Here is a 20,068-nt window from a genome sequence, read left to right on the forward strand (position 1 = left end):
CCAAGACATGTTGTGATAAAATAATTCAAAAATGATACTGAGATTTTTATTTCTATTTATCCATGGATTTTATTTACTAGCCATTAATTTAGTTGATTTTAAGAGTCAGTCTGTAGCTAGAGCTCGTAGAGCGTCGGTCGCTTATAACCATGTATTAATGTATTTATTTATTGAAAATAAATTTAGTTGAAATAAATAATTCTTTTAAAAAGCCGGTTGGTTATTCCAGTCCTTAAACTTCCGGCAGTCGCGCTGTTGTAGAAAGTACAACAGTGTCAGTTTTTTTTGCTGCACAAAACTATGGGAAGGGTGGTGTCAGTGAATGAGCATGCATTTGTCACCTGGTCATATGGGACATATGTATGAAGCATAATTATTTATCTCATATTGATCAGGATTTTAGAGTTTTAAATTAAAAAAGTTTAATGAACAGTGTTTTTGTCTTTGAACAATCTTTAGTCATCGACAGAAAGATTGTTTATTTCATTTGTGTCTAAATTAACGTAGCTTCTCTTTTGTTTTTAATAACAAACGTGCCGCTTGTGCGACAGATAAAAATATGTACTTGAAATGGCCTTCATGTTTGGCATTGACTGAGTTATATTTAATACCCAAAATTTAACTTTTGGTCAGTGAGTGAGCTCGTTCGATAGGGCTGAAGTTAAGTCCGGCTGATCCAGTGAAAAAGGCTATATTTCTGTTCGTTTAATAATACAGTTATATGTCACAGATGGGCAGTATAAAAATAATTGTATTGTTAAGGGAGACGGGTTCTGAGCCTATTCATGGTTCAGTTAATATTTGTTTTTTATATACTAAAGTCGCGAAATACCAGTGGAGCCAAAGTGGGAAGCCATTTCAAAAAGGTAGGTGACTACTGAATGATTGTTCTTAAATTTTCAACCACAAACATTGAATCATCATTAGCAGCAAGCGAGTGTTTTGCCCATTAATTCATATCAATATGTTTTTAAATCAAATTAATCTTGTTTTGTTCAAATGAAATATGTTAAAGAATCATAAAGTTCTAGTTATTCTGTTCTTTTGTTATAATAGTTTTTCCCCTCACAAAAGTTATCATAGTTTTTCCCCCTTACATATTGATGTAGGCTTTTCTTGCCGTACATTGTGCTTACACATTCCAAAACTTTCTCCCCATCACTCCACTGAGTTGCAGTATCAACCGAGCAATGGTTCAATCTTTAGGTGCCATTTAGTCGCGGAAGTGCATAAGATAGGGAAAGACTGTATACGGGGACTGTAAACGAACCAATAACACAGAATTGATTGCTTTGCTTCGTGTACCTTATTGGGCTATAAAATGGTAATCATCCAAATGTTCACAGGTAAAATAATCCAGAAGATGGAAATAGTATGTCAAGTTACAAGGACGGGAAGGGGTCTTTTGCAGGCGAGAATGATGTTCTAGTCTCGACTAAAGCCTCGACTAAATTTCATTCGAGCACTGCAAAGATTCACGTCCAGTAGCTTACATTATTTTTTGTCATAATAATCTAGAAAGAATGATTGAGATACAGAAAACATACCTGCTTGAGCTAACATTACTACATGCATTCTAAACATAACCTTGTTTACAGTTTCGAATCAGGAATTTCTTGGTTGTAGTTGACAAAACTTCCACCTGGAACGCTAAAAGGCGGTTTTTGTACAAGGTTCTATAAATACAAGTCATGACACTCGTGTTCCTTAGGAGTGGCCATTTTATGGGGTCTTTATGGCGGTATATTTGAAAATTTAATCTAATTCAATTTGCTTGTAACAAATTATGCATTTTAAAAACAATATTCTAGTTCAGATAATAAGTGAATTCAGTTTTCATTTTTGATAATGAAATTTCAATAATAAATGCTTCAATTATTCATTCATTAATATTAAACATTGTTCTTATCCTTGTTACTCAAGGATTATGATTCAAAAGGCATTGGGACAAGACAAAAAAATGCGTGGCCAATTTCAAAAAGAGTTTCAAGTTCCCGATTAATAAATCTAAAATCAACAATTCAGTTCCTAGCTGAAATCTAAATATTATTATTCTGTTGGAACAATTTATTTTACAATTCAAAGCCAAGTAACATCCCTTGAACAATATTACAAATAATAACACATCATGTTGTTCAATCCATAATGATAACAGCTGATAAATTTGGAATTGGTGAACTAGGACCCCATAAAATGGAGATTTTGCAATGCATCACGGGATTGTGTCAGACCTGTATTTATAGACCTTGTTTTGTACCAAAGACCTTAAAGTGATATAGACCACAATGCCTATGCGTCCCAATGATAGCTCTTATTGAAATTGAAGGCCGCCATTGGGGTATTTAGCCACGATATATTATATCTATATATACAGCTGCGTACACATATTCGCGCTACCACACCAGCACCGAGCACGCTCCTCCCTCGTACCGCCCTCGTACCACCATCGAACCACAGTCGCACACGCCCACGCACTCATCATGAACGTTATGGAAGATGTTAGATCTTCTCGCGTTCCGGTCAACCACTGTTGCTCCCCGGTCGATCATCAATCGCTCTGCTGGAGTGGACGTTCGGTTGCGGAGCAGAGCGAAGTCTGTAGGCACTTTATTGTAAATTATAGATTACAAAGGCATTGGTATGTAAAATCTTATAGGTTGCCCCCTCAATGGCCGATTTCAATTCCAAGTACGACAATAGCGCTGCATGTGAGTCTATGCATCTTTAAGGTCTTTGTTTGTACCAGTTTTGCTGTTCCAAATTCGGAATAGGAACATACTCGACTGTGAAGAAAAATATGATTTTATTACAGTATAGTATGCTGTAATGAGAATCATATGTTTATTTGTTCTACAATCGCTGTTTACCGGCTTGATTTCATGGATGTAAAACAGCTGAAATTGAATGACTATGACAGAAAAGTAATTATACAATTAATTAATATGTTTTGACAGTAAACAGAGTACATAACACTTGGAAATTGGGTGTTGTAAAAAGTACAACACGCGAATGCTCGTGTGATTGAGTGGGCGCGACTACTAGAAGGTAACTTTGGATAAAGAGTTGAATTGATAAGGTAGAGATAGAGAAGTAGATATAGTAGAGTGGAGTATAGCATGCACCATTTGTCGCCTAGTACGGGGCAGTTGTGGGCGGGCGGGGTGGTGGCAGACGGCTGGAACTGCGACGAGACGGCCAGACGACATGGCAGAGCCAGCCGCCGTCCGCACATGCTCGTTGCGCAGGAACTCAGACGTGAACTCCTGTTGAGCCTTAGCGAAGCTGGCGCCGTCGACCGATAGATGCGGTGCACCTGTCAACACACAAATACAAACACCATAATTATAATATAATAATCACAATATTAACCAGCATAATAATACATATTAGCAAAAACTATATATTATTTGGGACCATAGATTACAATTCAATACCAAGTTACATTAGGGATGAATCAATAGACACAGGTCAAGAAAAGGTTATTTTCCTGGTTAGTTGATATTGGAGTAGAAAATTGTGAAAATTTAGTTAGACTGTAAATATGAAACTATTATTCTTCATTCTTTCCTTTACTAGTTTTTCATTTTTCTAAAAATTAACTTTCTATTATCCTTAATAGAACATTAATATTTATCTACTAATTTCATAATTTTGTTTGTATTATACATTTTTACTAATTTCAATATAAAAAACGTTAATCCTATATCAGTGATGAAGTTTGTAAATAGTATATTATAACACGCAACAAGCGACTAATAACTTATACCCCAACCATATAATATAGTGGGGTGTATTTATACATTGAATTATCTTTGCCTATTAAAAAATATTCAATGCATAAAACTTCATTGTTTTAATTGTATTAATTGTTATAGTATTCTAATTTGTGATTTAATGTTTTGATGAATAAATTTTATTTGAATAGCATACGAGGTGTGGCTATTAAATAACGGGACTGATGCTGCAGTGGACCGAGTGCGCATGCGCAACTTGACCAACACTTGTTTAGTTTGGGACTTTCTCTTCCGAATGAAATCAACATTTGATAACGGTTAAATATTTCATAAATAAAATAAATAAATAGTTTTATTTCCATCATAAATTTCACTTGACATTCATTTCAAGTTTTGGAAATGATATGACCACTTTGACAAGTTGTGTGGTCATTGTTAGGAATGTATTTAATTGTCATTACTAAATAATTGTTAAGACGTATAGATTAATTTTTTTTTTAGTTCAGTTCATCACTTTACAGACATTTTAGCGCACCACGTCTGTAGCATCTGTAAACTTTAATCTCTATTCACAACAAGCCAACATAACCAGCAAGAAGCAAAAAATCAAATATAACAAGACAACATACATAATCAGTTCCGTTTATCAACTTCGTTGAGTCATAACCTTTATTTACGTTAGAGTTGTTATTTTGATTTGCCGGAAAAATGGTTAGTGTACAAATAGAGCAACGAATTGTTAGTACATTTTACTTTAAACTTGGATAACGCTACCGAAACTAAAATTTACTAAAATAAGTGTATGGCAGTGAATGTTTATCGCGGACTCGTGTTTTTGAATGGTTTAAAGCGTTTTCAAGATGGTTGAAAAGACGTTGAAGATGATTCACGCCCATGTCATCCTTCAACATCAAAAACGGATGACAATGTCGAGAAAGTATAAGTATTCATTAAGTATTCGTGCAGTTGCTGGATCTGTAGGCGAACTCTATGTGAAAGAATAAAAAAAAAACGACCTGAAACGTGGAAGGACAAATAATGGATTTTGCACCAAGACAATTCACCAGCTAATTCCACGTTATCTGTTAAGTGGTTCCTGACCAAGTACAACATCCTGGTGTTAAAACATCCACCTTTCACCAGAACAAGCATCATGTGACTTTTAAATTTTCCCTGTGAAATCTGCATTGAAATTTACGAGATTTGAATGTGTAGAGCTGTTCAAGAGAAAGCGGCAAGAGTCCTGATAGAGTTCACGGAAGATGACTTCCAGCACTGTTTCCAACAATGGAAATTTGCAGGGATATAGAAGGGGTGTATATGAAGGTGATAGTAATTATGTATTAAATGAAAATACATTTTTTTACAATATCAGTCCCGTTATTTTATAGCCACACCTCGTATAATCACACAATATTCAATTTATTTATTTGTCAGGAACAGTAAATACCCGGGGTTGTGGCGGCAGCAAAACTTCCTTTTTTAAAGTGAACGCCATTCAGTCAGCTAATGTCGTAGTAGAGCAAATTTGCTCTCATTAGAGATGTCAGATCATAAAGTTTTCTTTGTTTTTTCACTTAGGAATTCTATCTCTGATCTGAAATTTGGCACAATTTCAGTCGCCATCATGCATGGAACAATGAGAAGCGTGCATTTGCCATTAAAGACTTATTTTTCGAGCAGATGTTCTGAGATCAGAACCCAGCGCGCATTTCCAAATCGCTTCAATTTAGCCCCTTTGGCTACTGTCAAGGACCGGAAATCAATTGTTACGTGAGTCACTACGTTCAGACAAACTGCAAGTGCGACTGGACGGACAACTGAAGTCCCTCGGCTCATTAGGTCACCTGAGCCCAGTAGGTGAAGAGAGGAGATTTATCAGTATTATTATTTTTCTTTTAATATTAAGTGATGAATTTCCTTTATGTATTATATGTATTCTTACACTGCACAAGCTGTTTGTTCCTTTTTTCTTGTTTTGTGGAAATAAATATATTGTGACGTTTTTAACAGGGTTTGTTACCGCCGTTTTGTATCATTTTGTGAGCGCTCTGTTAAGAGCTTCCTGTGTAAACCCATCTGTCCATGCTGCCTATGCATGAACTGGGTGTTGGAGAGTTGGTGATGAGTTGTGACTATGAAGTACAGACAATTTGACTATTTTTGAGTGAAAGTGCGAAACACTCATAATATTAAGATCTTTGTTTCATTGATTCTTGTGTAATGAGTGAAAGTGCGAAAAACTCGTCATATTAAGATCTTTGTTTCATTGATCTTCTTAATACAGTCCATTTTGTAACAGTGAAATGTTTGTGTCCTGTGTCATTTATTCTACACCAATCATCCAGGGTTCGTTCAGGATTTATTTGAGTGAAACTACAAATGAGAGTATACTGAAATTTATTGAAACGTTTTTCACTAATACTTGATGACACAGACTAAACTAAATAGTTGGAAAGACACAGATAACAATGTTGTTCGCTAAACTCAAATTGATTATAAGACTTACTATGAAATTCAATTATCACCTACTACAGTACAATCAGCTAATAGTCAATCAACGGTTCATTTATTCACAAGAAACATAAACTTACACTTTAACAGAACAAACGTTACTCTTAATTTCTTCTTTATTCTTTATTTATTCGTTTACAATGGAGCACAGATCGGGAGAGAAAAATAAGAAATACCTTGTACTATTTCTCTCCCAAGTTTAGGTAGCATTAATGTCCTTACTCACAAGATTAGCAAACACTGACTTCCACAGATAAGCACACTTTTGAACTTCACCGAACTCAAATACTACAAAAACAGAGTTCACTTGACCAAAACACTAACGTTCACTGTCCCTTCACTAGCTGCTCGTATCCGTTCACTGTCAACTCAATATCAACTCTGACTCTCATGTCCCAGTTGTCCCTCTTTAATACCAGTTGCGTATTTTCTGGACTGTTCCAGAGACGGTCCCTTGTTTACTACCTGTCAATCAAGCTCATAGAATGTTCTCGTATTCTCCAGAAGTCCCAAACCTTCTACTGGTGAATAGGTGTGAGTCAAAGTTAGTAGACAGAAGATTGGTCACTCATCTATAGTATTTTCGTTGAAATGCAATTGGAGTGGGGGAACTGCAGCCGTGACGTAGGCTGTAGTACAGAGTAGGCAGAATATCGCATTCTTGAAAATCATATGGTGTCGTATAGTCAAATTATATAACACAACATTTTCTGACATGCAAGCTTTCTGTTTCTGCTCTACAATAATTATTAAAACATTTGAATAATACAAGCATTTTGGCCATATAAAAGCAAAAACCCCACCTCCTACCTTCCCTTTCAACCCTCAAGGTTTCTTCATCTTCTAGGTCGTGTTTATATTTTGTAGTTTGGCTATAACTCAGCTTGTGAATTTCGGGGATGAGATATTTTGATTCTCGTAGAACATGTGCTCGATACAGCATGTGTTCAGTGCATTTACAATGAATGAAATTCATCGGATTTATAGGGATCGGTTTATTGCGATGCATTGGTTTATCAAGATTTTTCAAGTTAATCTGAAATTATAATAGTATAACATTGTCTACTAACGCTTTTCCAGCTCATTAACTTTTCGTGTCACGTTTTTAGATTCATGAAAAACTTTCAACATAAAAGTTGAATGAACTTTAAATATTTAACAACATCATTAGAATCGGTGATTCATTCGCTATAAGTATGGAGAATTTTAAAGTTCTAGGTCAATCTTGAGGAGATTAAACGAAATATATTTGAAGATACAGTGAATAAACTGTATGCTCAGTGTGGTTACTCTAGAACTTTTTACTACACGTGACGTCACGCTGGCGTTCCCCCCACCACCTTGAATCATACACCTGTGAGTGATCAACCTTTGTCTACTAACGTTGGGTGTGAGTGAGATGGAGTGAGAGGAACAGAGAGGAGAGAGATTGGCTGGCCGTATTCAGCTGGAGACAATGTGACTCCTGTCCCTTTGTTCCATCTTCTCGAACTTTCGTCCATTCCCCTGCCCTGCACCTTCCTGCCCCTGAGTCTATTTTTGTCACAATATTTTTTTATGAGAACATTGAGGTAGCGAGAATTTCAATGTTGTGATCACCTCAGAGTTCTGCGCGCAAACATGAGTCTGCTCTTGGACTTTCGATTGTTCTGTGAGCCGTTCTTCATGATAATCTTATTTTCATCCATACAAGATGGCGATAGTGCAGGAACATTCTGAACGTGACTTCAATTGAGGGAGCACTTTCCAGGACACCTCATCTCAATTGGGAGCGATTTGGAGTGGCCAGCCCGATCTCACGATTTGAACCCTTGTAATTTTTTTCTATGGGGGGTTTTGAAATCCTTTGTCATCTGAACCGTCCAAGATTTGAAGACCAATATCAGGGAAAAATTGATAACGCCTGCAATGTTGCGGAACGGTTTACTCAGTGTATGGAGAATTGGGGACGTCACTACCTTTTGATATTCGAAACTAATTTATACAAAACTTTATACAGAGTGTTTCAGAAGTAGTATCGAGTTTTAGGGTATTGTTCCTAGAATGATAGGGACTACAGTCGTATATGAAGTGTCCAAAACTCAGCGGTTTTCTTATAGCTGCCATTTTGTTTTTACTTGGGAATTTCTATCTCAGAGCGAAATGTTGGTTGTATTGATCTGAATTTGGCATGGATATTTATGCTATAAAGACTCAACTTTAAAAATGAAATAAAAATTTTCGATGTAAATATCCAAAAGGGCGGCCATTCTAAATTTTTGATGCGAAATTCAAGGAAACCGTTCACTTTACAGAAAATGTACAAGAGACAAAAAGTTAGCAAAATTTCAAGGATTCCTTATTTTTTAAGATTGGTCAAAATAACAGAGAAATTAATCTTTTGGTACTGCATGCATGACCATTAACAACAAGAACATCTGAAAAACATTGTAAAATCAGCTGGATGGCATATGGAGCCATACCGAGTTTCAAAGATTCATCTTAATACAATTCGAATTGAAATTTAATATTGATGTTTAAATGGTGAAAAGTGTTCATGCATGCAGTACGGAAAGAATTAATTTATCTGTTATTCTTGACCAATCTTAATAAATAAGGTATCCTTGAAATCTTGATAAAATTTGCTAACTTTTTTGTTTCTTTTAATTTTTTGTAAAATGGACGGTTTTCGTGAAATTTGCAATCAAAAATTTGAAATGGCTGCCATTTTGAATATTTACGTCGAAAATTTTTATTTCATTTTTTTAAGTTGAGTCATTAAAGCATAAATATTTGTGCCAATTTCAGATCAGAGATAGAAATTCCTAAGTGAAAAAACAAAATGGCGCTATAAGAAATAACCGCTGAGTTTTGACCACTTCAAATACGACATTTGTAGTCTCCTATGATCTAGGAACCATACCTAAAATGTTCGACGCTACTTCTGAAACACTCTGTATATGTGTCTACATTACAAAAAATAAATACAACTTTCTAATCCTACAAATGTTATTTACTTGAAAAAAAGGAAGTTTCGCTGCCGCACTCTGTACAAGCCATTCTTTCAAACCTAATTCAAATTGCTGAATGACGTCATGTCTTCAAATTAATGATTGTTGATATGGTATACTGACCTTGGTGATAGAAGGAGGTCGAGCAGAGCAGCAGTGCCGAATCCAAGACCAAGGACCAGCAGAAACAGGCCAATCACAATGCCGCTCGGAGTCCCTCCATCAGGGTCATTATGGCTGTTGCTAGGCCACTGCAATTATTGAACGAGAGTTGCGAGTTCTCACTTTTAGCTTACTGACTGTCAATATTTTAAAAATATTGTGCTACTAGGGTAGGACTACTAAACGAAAATCCAAATTAAATGCTGTAAATCACCCCGAAGACTTCTTTACTGCAAATATTGACAACAGGGTAACAGCTACAGTGAGGTCTACGTTAAATGGCAGTGTTTGATTAACAACTGTATTGCTATCCTTGTCTATCATTCAACAAAGCGGATAGCACTATCTCTTTCTCGCTTTGCTTTGATGCCAGATCATCTTTTAACAATGTGGAATTAATAATCAATCAACAAAATATTTCATCTTCGTTTAGGAAATTCAGAAATTATTGAAAACTATAGTTTCTTGCTTAATATATAATTGATAATTTTAAACGAGAATGAACAGTAAATATAAAACCAATAAACCTGTATCAGCTAACTTCTATAAAAGGCATTGACAAGACTGAGGATCGTCAACGTTGTTCTCCTATCTTTCTCCAGTGCCATTATAACGTGGACATCACTATAGCTGTTTTCCTGTTGTCAATATTTGCAGTAGCAGACGTCTTCGGGGTGATTTGAACAGTATTTAATTTGATTATCATTTATTTTAATGAAATAAATAAATAAATAATAATAAATAATTGAATGAGCGTTAGTAGTCGTTGTCCGTCTGTTATATGTTCTACAATAACTTTAGAAAGAATTGATCATCAGCTTCAATTTTGAAACGTTCGAACCTTTTCACAGGTCAGTTCGTTGGACAAAAAAATTGACTCACTCCTACGTCCTTTTACATGATATAACAGTTAACATTGAAAGTACATAAAATAAAATGTTTTGATTTAACATAAATCAGCTGATGCTATTGGAAGCTATTACCATAGAGAAACAATACCGTAGCGTAAGTAGATATCCCTGTATAGGCGTTTATGTCGCAACTTTTACTGTTATCCCAAGCCCATTACTGTCGACTATTGTCGATTTTTACTGTTTTGACCGGGTAAGAGTGTATGAACGGTACAATTTGAGAGACTACCAGCGTCAACAGTTTCACGGGAAAGAGCTACGTGGAATATAGGCCTTGAGATAACAGTAAAGTTGCGACATAAACGCCCTATACCATGGATATCTACTTATGCTATTGTTTCTCTATGCTATTACACAGACAGACCTTCATGCGCTGACACATGATTTCAGCTGATTAATTTACAACTTTTAGTGCCGGTTGCACAACAGCCTGTTGAATTTTAACCGTGATTAATTCCACGAGGCAATAAGAGAAGCCGTCTTATCAAAAGGCCTTCTCTGATTGGCTCTCGTGAAATTGATCACGGTAAAAATTTAACCGGATTTTGTGCAACCGGGCCTTACATCAACAAACTGATACAGGTTGGGATATCAATGTGCGGTTTCGCCATTTAATTTCTCTTGGAACTCTGTATCGAAATCATGTATCACAATGACCAACTTCTCATTTACAAAAACGAATGTGGATTCATAAGAGGGACAAAGATGTTGGAGCGACAGAGTCATTTTCCATTTCAAATAGATCCCCAATGAAACCTACTGTCAAATTGTTCTTGTAAAATAAATATTTAGCAGTTATGTTTTTTTTATGAAATAAATTTTCCCACAATTAAATTCTGAGAAATCAAAGTATCTCAAGAGATAAACATAAGTTGCAGAATGAAGGTACCCTAAAAACTTCTTGAATTATTTGCTATCAAATCGGAAATAGATCTGCCCTTCATCTTCCGGCGCTCATATCTCGAAATATATGAACGATTTTAAATATTTCTACTGAGAACTTTGTTCCATTCAGGTAACTTGATACTATCCAAACATTGAGAAATGTCATCTATGAATTATTTTCAAAGCGTGGTGCACACCCTTAAAGACCCGACAAACTGAATAAAAGACAAGATATTAAAAACTAGTGAAAGTTCAATTACCAGGTTCCGCCTCCAGGCATTCCAAGGGTCTGAATCACTGTGATGATGAACTGGATGAAGAAAATGAAGAAGAAGACCATAAAGTTGAAAGAGCTATCGTTTCTGCAATAAAACATAACAAGGGTGTCATTAAGAGCACTTCATCACGGATTTCAAGTGATCACGAATCAGCTGTTTGGGAAGGTCTCAAGCTGTCTCAGTTTGTATAAATTCAGTTCCTCTAATTTATGTTGCTTTCAGAAAGACCAGTAAAAGACAATCAATCAATATTTTATTGTTACGGAACATAAAAATGTTACAAACAACGTCATTTTCTACAATAGCTTATATACAAAGACCGACAATTAGTAACAGTGAAAATAATACAATATAATAATAGCAGACACTAAAGCTGCGTTTACACCAAAGTTTTTAACTTAATTCTTATAAATTCTATTAGATTGAACATAACTTATCACACACATGATGAATATATGTGTTTGTCAAGTTCCGTTCAATCTAATAGAATCTATAATCTAGAATCTACATTTTGTTAATAACTTTGGTGTAAGCGCAGCTTTTAATATGCCTAACACAATAATTAACAATTAAAATTAAATTATTAAAATAATTAACACAGTTAGCTTTGGTCAGACAAAAACTTCCTCACAGAATACAGGCACCTCTCCAGTAGAAAATCCTCAAGTGAGTCTTGAATTGTGGAACGTTCATCGTTCGAACGTCCACATCAAGTTCATAGAATAGACAGCATCTTATATACAAAAAACTATATATAGCATCTTATACATGTAACCCGTTCTCCGCAAGGCTCTGTTAAAAGTACAAATAGATTGAATTTCAATTCCATTTTAGATTTATAGTTCATTCTAGAGTGGCCGTAGTCGAGTGGATCAGTTGCTGGCTTTATTATTCAGAGGCCCAGGTTCAAATCCCGGCCGGACAAGATATTTATCTCGGGCCACTCCCGTGTTTCGGATAGACACGTTAAACCGACGGTACCGGCTGCCTAAAAAGCAGTCGTTAGGTCATGTCAGAGGCCCTGAAAATGATCAGTTGCGACCTGAAAACTCTGACACCAGACTTGAGCCAGGCAGGTCACTCCATATTATTATTATTAGTTCATGCTGATATTGAAAGTAGGCTAACTGTAATAATTTACAAAAGATAAACTTTTGATTGGGCTTTCATCTCACTTGAAATTTGTATCACAAATTGATTAGATTTGTTTCAATTATGGAAATGATAATAATTGATTATGGAACGAAAATAGGCCACTAACCACCCTCGGTTAATTAAGAATCTTTAGGCAAAAATTCAAGTTATTAAAACTATTTCATACAACTATTCGTGTATCTTGATCACAATAAATGAATATTCATAAATTTTGTTGTTATTCAAATAACAAAGAAAAAATTATTCATCAAAAACAATTATATTACAAATTAGAATACTATAACAATAAATAATACAATTAAAACAATGAAGTTTCATGCATTGAATTTTCTCAATTTCTCAAAAGGCAAAGATAATTCAATGAATAAATATACACCCCACTATAAACTTATGTCTTGGGGTATAAGTTAATATTTATAAAGTATATTAGTTGCTTGTTGGAATTACTATGTTATAATTACTATTTACAAACTTCATTCACTGATATGGGATTAAAGTTTTTTATAATAATAGTAAAAATTTATAATACAAACAAAATTATGAAAAGTATATCAAATTATAACAGCCGAAAGACGGTTCATCATAGACAATATCATAAGACAATGATAGCAACATCAATGTTAATCAAATACGTCATTATAACGTGGACCTCACTATAGCAAATATAGTCTAATCTAAATATAAAAGCGAAATGGAACTGACTGACTGACTCACTCACTCGCAGAACTAAAAGTCTACCGGACCAAAACGTTCAAATTTGGTAGGTATGTTCTTGGCCCTTTAGAGGCGCACTAAGAACGGATTTGAAAAATTCCGAAGATACGCCCAAAATCTGCGTTTTCCAAGCGTTTTCTCAGCTTTATCGAGAACAAATGAACAGAGAATGTTCAAATTACTACAAAAGCTCAGCTGGGGTGTAATAATGTTGTGTTAGAAGGAATTTGAAATAACGCCAAAGATACGCCCAATGTTAGCGGTTTTTTTGCGTTTTCTCAGTTCTTTTATCAAGTAATAGACAGAAAATGTTCAAATTTGGTACAGAGGTTTAGCTTAGGTCTAAAAATTTTGTGATGAGGTGACCTTATATTTCTTTTTTTGACGATCCAGTCGGGGGTCCAGGGGGCGGAGCCCCCTGGCTAGACGGATGTGGCGAGCGAAGCGAGCCTGACGGCTAGTTATTATATATAGATAGTGAGTTCCACGTTATAATAGCAGTGAAGAAAGATAGAAGAAAAACGTGTCTTGTCAATGCCTTCTATAGACGTAGCTGATACAGATTTATTGATGTAATAATAACTGTTCATTCTCGTTAAAATAATCAATAATCTATTTTATTAAGCAAGAAACTATATTTTCCAATATATTCATAATGAAGATGAAATATTTTGTTAATTAATTATTAATTTCACATTTTTAAAAGACGATCTGGCAACAGAGCAAAGCGAAAAAGAGATAGCTCTATCCGCTTTGTCGAATGATAGACAATGAAAGCAACATCAATGTTGATACTGTCATTATAACGTGGACGTAACTAAGACCAACCTGAAAGCCTTATAGGCAGGCCGAAACCAGCACAAGTAGGAGAAGGGTGTGAAAATGATGGTGTAGACGATGCCAGCTGTCATGGTGCCGAAATCATGATGATGCACTAGCAGCAGCAGACCACCGAAAACATTCACTATCATCAGGCAAGCGTGAACTGAAATCAATCAATCAATGCACCATTAACCATTAACCATTAAGAATTTTTCAATTAATTGTGATTGATTTAATTAATTTTGAGTATTTTTAATTTAAAAATAATCTTTGTGTGTTTCGAATTGAAAAACCCAGACTATTATACCGGGTGATTCAAAAAGGAATTTACAACTTTGACAATTCATATAAATCTTATTAAAACATCTGGTGTGGCGCACTCACACAACTTTCCTTTCCGTTATGAAAATTGATCACCTGACGCTAGTGTTCCCGCGCATCTCAAGTCTACTATTCAAAGATCTGAGCCAGCTGGTGACAGGATATAACGCTGGAGACACACGAGGTCTGCTATCTCTTCATAGTGATGATTTCATAGAATAAACAGTTGCCAACAGTTTGCAATTGAATAATAACATTTTCTCGATTCCAAGCTTATTTTCAATTTTAGGTGAAAATGTTACTGAACATTAATTGTACAGTTCTTCATGCTCTATCTCTTCATAGTGAATCATTCAATAGAATCAACAGTTGCCAACATTTGCAATGAATATCCCATTTCTCAAATTCCAAGCTTATTTTCAATTTTAGGTTAAATGTTACTAAAAATTAACTGTAAAGATTTTCATGCTCAATCTTTTCCACTTGATTTTTTGTTCAAATTGTATCTGAAGACTAATAATTGGGAATCTAAAATCGAACTTTGCATAGATGGAGTGGAGCTCCTGAAATTTTTACAGATATGGGACTTGTGGCAGTTGATAGAGCTAATCAATGAATATATTAGGTATGAATTTGATCAAAATCGTTGGAGCCGTTTTTGAGAAAATCGCGAAAACCCCTGTTTTTGACAACATTTTCGCCATTTTAGCCGCCATCTTGTATTGCATTTGATCGAAATTGTTTGTGTAGGATCCATATAGTGTAAGGACCTCAAGTTTCAAATTTCACGTTATTCCGTTATTGGGAGATGAGATATCGTGTACACAGACGCACATACACTCACACCCACACACCTTGGACTCAGGGGACCTTGAAACGTATAGAAATTTGTAAATTGGGGTACCTTAATTATTTTCGTAAAGCATACTTTCCTTACCTATGGTAATAGGGCAAGGAAATAAACAAGGTAAAGAGCTAGTATTGGTGTTGTTTTGAAGGAAACACTCAAGTTTTGACTCGCGTAGTCAGCTAGTGCCTGGTCGCGCGGCACAAGCGCTAGCGGCAGTTCAATGAACCCAGGTCTATAAATAGAGGTTATGACACTCGTGTTCCTTATGGAGCGGCCATTATGTGGGGTCTTTATGACGGTACACTTGAAACATTCCAATCTGCTCATAAAAAAATGCATTATGCTTTAAAAACAATGTTCTGGTCAGATAATATGTGAATTCAGGTTTTCGATTATTTAATAATGAAATTTCAATAATAATGGTTCAATAATTTTTTATATAAAAACTGTTCTTATTCTTGTATCTGTTATGATTCATAAGGCATGGAACAAAAGGCTACCTCATAAACAGTTTAAAGTTCCCAATCAATAAAATCTAAAAATCAACAATTCAGTTCCTATTGGAATCTAAATAATATTAATAATAATAATTGATATTAATAATATATTATATTAATAATAATAATACTAATAATAATTAATAAATAATATTAATAATTATTCTGTAAGAGAAATTATTTTAAAATTCAAAGCAGAGCAATATCCCTTGAATAATTGACCGAGCGAAGTGAGGTCTAAGATTCAAGTCGACGGTTGGCATTCATCTTAATGTTTAATGTTTGAATGTTTAAATGTTTATACGTTTATATGTTGCGCATTTACGGCGAAAGGCGGTAATAGATTTTCATGAAATTGACAGGTATGTCCTTTTTTAATTGCGCGTCGACGTATATACAAGGTTTTTGGACATTTTGCACTTCAAGGATAATATAAAAGGAAAAATCTGGTGTGGCGCACTCACACAACTTTCCTTGCCGTTATGAAAATTGATCACGTGACGCTAGTGTACCCGCGCATCTCAAGTCTTCTATTCAAAGATTTGAGCCAGCTGGTGACAGGACAATAACGCTGGAGACACACGAGGTCTGCTATCTCTTCATAGTGAATCATTTAATAGAATCAACAGTTGCCAACAGTTTGCAATTGGATAATCACATTTTCTCGAATTTCTAGCTTATTTTTAATTCTAGGTGAAAATGTTACTAGACATTAATTGTAGAGATTCTCATGCTCAATCTTTTCCACTCAATTTTTTTGTTTGAATTGTATCTGAAGCCTGATAATTGAGAATCTAAAATCAAACTTTGCATAGATGGGGCGGAGCTCCTGAAATTTTTACAGATATGTGACTTGTGGCAGTTGATAGAGCTTATCAATGACTATCTTAGGTATAACTTTAATCAAAATCGTTGGAGCCGTTTTCGAGAAAATCGCGAAAACCCCTGTTTTTGACAACATTTTCGCCATTTTAGCCGCCATCTTGAATCGCATTTGATCGAAATTGTTCGTGTCGGATCCTTATATTGTAAGGAGCTTACGTCCAATTTCAAGTCATTCCGTTGATTGGGAGATGAGATATCGTGTACACAGACGCACATACACTCACCCACACACACACACACACACATACAGACCAATACCCAAAAACCACTTTTTTGGACTCAAGGGACCTTGAAACGTATAGAAATTTAGAAATTGGGGTACCTTAATTTTTTTCGGAAAGCAATACTTTCCTTACCTATGGTAATAGGGCAAGGAAAGTAAAAAGGAGCCTCCTTCATACGCCAATATTAGAGTAAAAATCAGACTATAGAATTATTCATCATAAATCAGCTGACAAGTGATCACACAGATGAGTGGAGAAGCCAGTCTATTACGGTATTAAATTTGTATAAGGTCTATAGTTTCAATCAAAGACCTAAAGAGGTATGCATCTTTAAGCGGGTTTACACCAAAGTTATTAACAGAATTCATAAGCTGACGTATAGCCAGCTGTAAAATATAAACACGATCATTTTAAGCTGGGTTTACACCAAAGTTAATAACTTAATCCTTATAGATTATATTAGATTGAACGGAAGTTGACAAACAACATCTCATCATGATTGTGTATGATTTATGTTCAATCTAATAGAATTTATAAGGATTGAGTTATTAACATTTTGCTAATAACTTTGGTCTAATCGCAGCTTTGAGGTCTTTGGTTTCAATATTTTGTTTTGCAGTCATGGTATTATTATGCGTGCCCTTAGTATCAATATTCTCACCTTCCAAAAACCTAATTTAATAGGTGATTAAAAATAAACAAAGAACTAAATAATGCTTGAGAAATTATAATATTTTTGATTGTAAAAAATTAATTTTCAGAAGGAATATCACGGAACTGGATGAATTATATCATATGAAATACAATTCAAACGTGAACTGAGTTTGTCAACATTTCATCATAAATCAGCTGACAAGTGACTGGCTGAGAAGCCAGTCTATTGCTGTATTTCCAAGGGTATAGTTTCAATCAGGTACTTGTGGATGAGAATACTGCGTGAGTTCTACTGTTCTGTAGAACACTACAGACTAGTTGTATTAAAGTCTGTACGCATCTTAATATTTCAGCAGGCCGTAATTATGATTGATCTACTCACACAGCCACAGATATAAAGATGGCGCACGATCGTCTGGAATCGGTGGGTATTCGACGTTGATGTCCTGGTAGAAGCAAGGCTGGAACCCACCAGTTCTCAGGCAAAGGAGGCCAGTTGTTTCTTCTAACTGCAACACAATTTCGCATACAAAATAAAACTCACAGAAATGTTAACGTACAAATTAATACGTGAATATTCTAATTGACCGAACATAGTGAGGTCTATGTTCCAATTCGATTTACTTTTGTCTGTCTGTAAGTAACGCAATTACGGCCAAACGCTTGATAGAATTCGATGAGATTTGGCAGGAATCTCAACTGCGCGTCGATGTATACACAAGGTTTTTTAATTTTGCATTTAAGGATAAAATGAGAAGAAAAGGAATTCCTCCATACTCTCATATCACTATACATAATATTATATCATCAACTTTAAAGATAGGATCAATCAGACTATAGAATTATTCCTAATCAATCTGCTGACAAGTTGATTATTCATTGAATGCATTGCCAAATGTCTGGCAATGTCTATTTCTATAAGGTAGATTTTCAATATTTTTTAAGATGCATACCCATCAGTATCATATTTCACATTTGAAAAACAAATTTAAAATCTGGTGTGGTGCATCACACAACTTTCCTTGCCGTTATGAAATTGATCAACTGACGCTAGTGTTCACGCGCATCTCAAGTCTACCTTTCTAAGATCTAAGATCAGCTGGAGACAGGACAATAGCGCTGCAGACACACGAAGTCTGCTATCTCTTCATAGTGAATGATTTAATAGAATCAACAGTTTGCAATGAATAATCTTATTTTCTCTAATTTCGAGCTTATTTTCAATTTTAGGAGAAAATGCTACTGAACATTAATTGTAGAGATTTTTATGCTCAATCTTTTCCACTTGAAAGTTTTAGTTTAAATTGTATCTGAAGCCTGATAATTGGGAATCTGAAATCAAACTTTGCATAGGTGGTGCAGTGCTCCTGAAATTTACAGATATGAGACTTGTGGCAGTTGATATGCTTATCAATGACTTTTCTAGGTATGAATTTGATCAAAATCGTTGGAGCCGTTTTCGAGAAATCGCGAAAACCCTTGTTTTTGACAACATTTTCGCCATTTTAGCCGCCATCTTGAATTGGATTTGATCGAAATGTTCGTGTCGGATCCTTATAGTGTAAGGTAAGGTTCTTGACATTGGTTGGATAGAAGCATGTACGGAAAAAAGTGAATAGAGCTGCAGTGTGACTTATGTGTGATGCTAATTCGAGATATAGCTAAATGGGCTTCGGTAAACGACTGTGCAACGACCCCCATTTATGTCAGTGATTTTCAACTATGTCTCACATAGCTATTTGATTTTATGTAACGACTCTGCACCGGGCATAAGTTCAGTCTCAAAGTACTCACCATTGTAGGGGCATTTCTTAGTTCTGCTTCACGCCTGGCCAATTCAGCTGCTTTGCGTTCTAATTCCTCTTGTTTGCGCTGAGACAGAAAAAGACAAACACTTTATGAACCCGAATTAAAAAGGAAAACAGTACAGTGAACTTGGTGCCTGCGCTACACCCTCACCGATCGTATGCCCAACGTCCCACTTTGTCTCCTCCCACAATTCCCTGCTATCATTTCTATAGCGAGGTCCACGTTATAATGGCAGTGGAGAGAGATAGGAGAAAAACGTTGCCGATCCTCTGTGTTATCATGCCTTCTATAGACAGTACTGATATTTGATGTCATTTAACTGTTCATTCTCGTTAAAATAATCAATTATGTTTTACTATGCAAGAAATTATATTTTCATAATTTCATAATGAAATTTTGATGATTAGAGAAGTAGTTTTTGTTAATTATCAATTCTACATTGTTAAAATACGATCTGGCAAACGAAAAGGGATGCGCTATCTGCATTGTTGAATGATAGACAAGGATAGCAATACCATTGCTTATCAAACACTGCCATTAGAACGTTGTACTATATCTCGTGTCCTTATCCTGGTATTTTGTCTCCTTCCACAGTTCCATGCTATCATTTTATCTCTGTATAGTCTCACTTCGACATAATTAGTTTGGTTTAGTTCCATTTCG

The 20,068-nt window shown here is 35.3% G+C and overlaps 1 protein-coding gene across 1 annotated transcript; it reads right to left on the reverse strand.

Annotated features, from left to right (window-relative positions):
• Positions 1 to 2,943: 2,943 nt before the first annotated feature.
• LOC111059374 (secretory carrier-associated membrane protein 5-like) lies at positions 2,944 to 19,468 on the reverse strand (the record flags this gene model as incomplete). The annotated part of the gene is given in 10 exon segments (XM_039444734.1): positions 2,944 to 3,196; positions 3,198 to 3,292; positions 3,295 to 3,313; positions 9,358 to 9,464; positions 9,467 to 9,489; positions 11,457 to 11,558; positions 14,172 to 14,328; positions 17,979 to 18,063; positions 18,065 to 18,105; positions 19,387 to 19,468. Coding segments are annotated over 10 exon segments (964 nt in total), but the record flags the coding sequence as incomplete, so codon positions are not given.
• Positions 19,469 to 20,068: the final 600 nt, after the last annotated feature.

The sequence above is a fragment of the Nilaparvata lugens genome, unplaced genomic scaffold (genome assembly GCF_014356525.2).
Source record: "Nilaparvata lugens isolate BPH unplaced genomic scaffold, ASM1435652v1 scaffold5388, whole genome shotgun sequence".
Taxonomy (NCBI): Eukaryota; Metazoa; Arthropoda; class Insecta; order Hemiptera; family Delphacidae; genus Nilaparvata; species Nilaparvata lugens.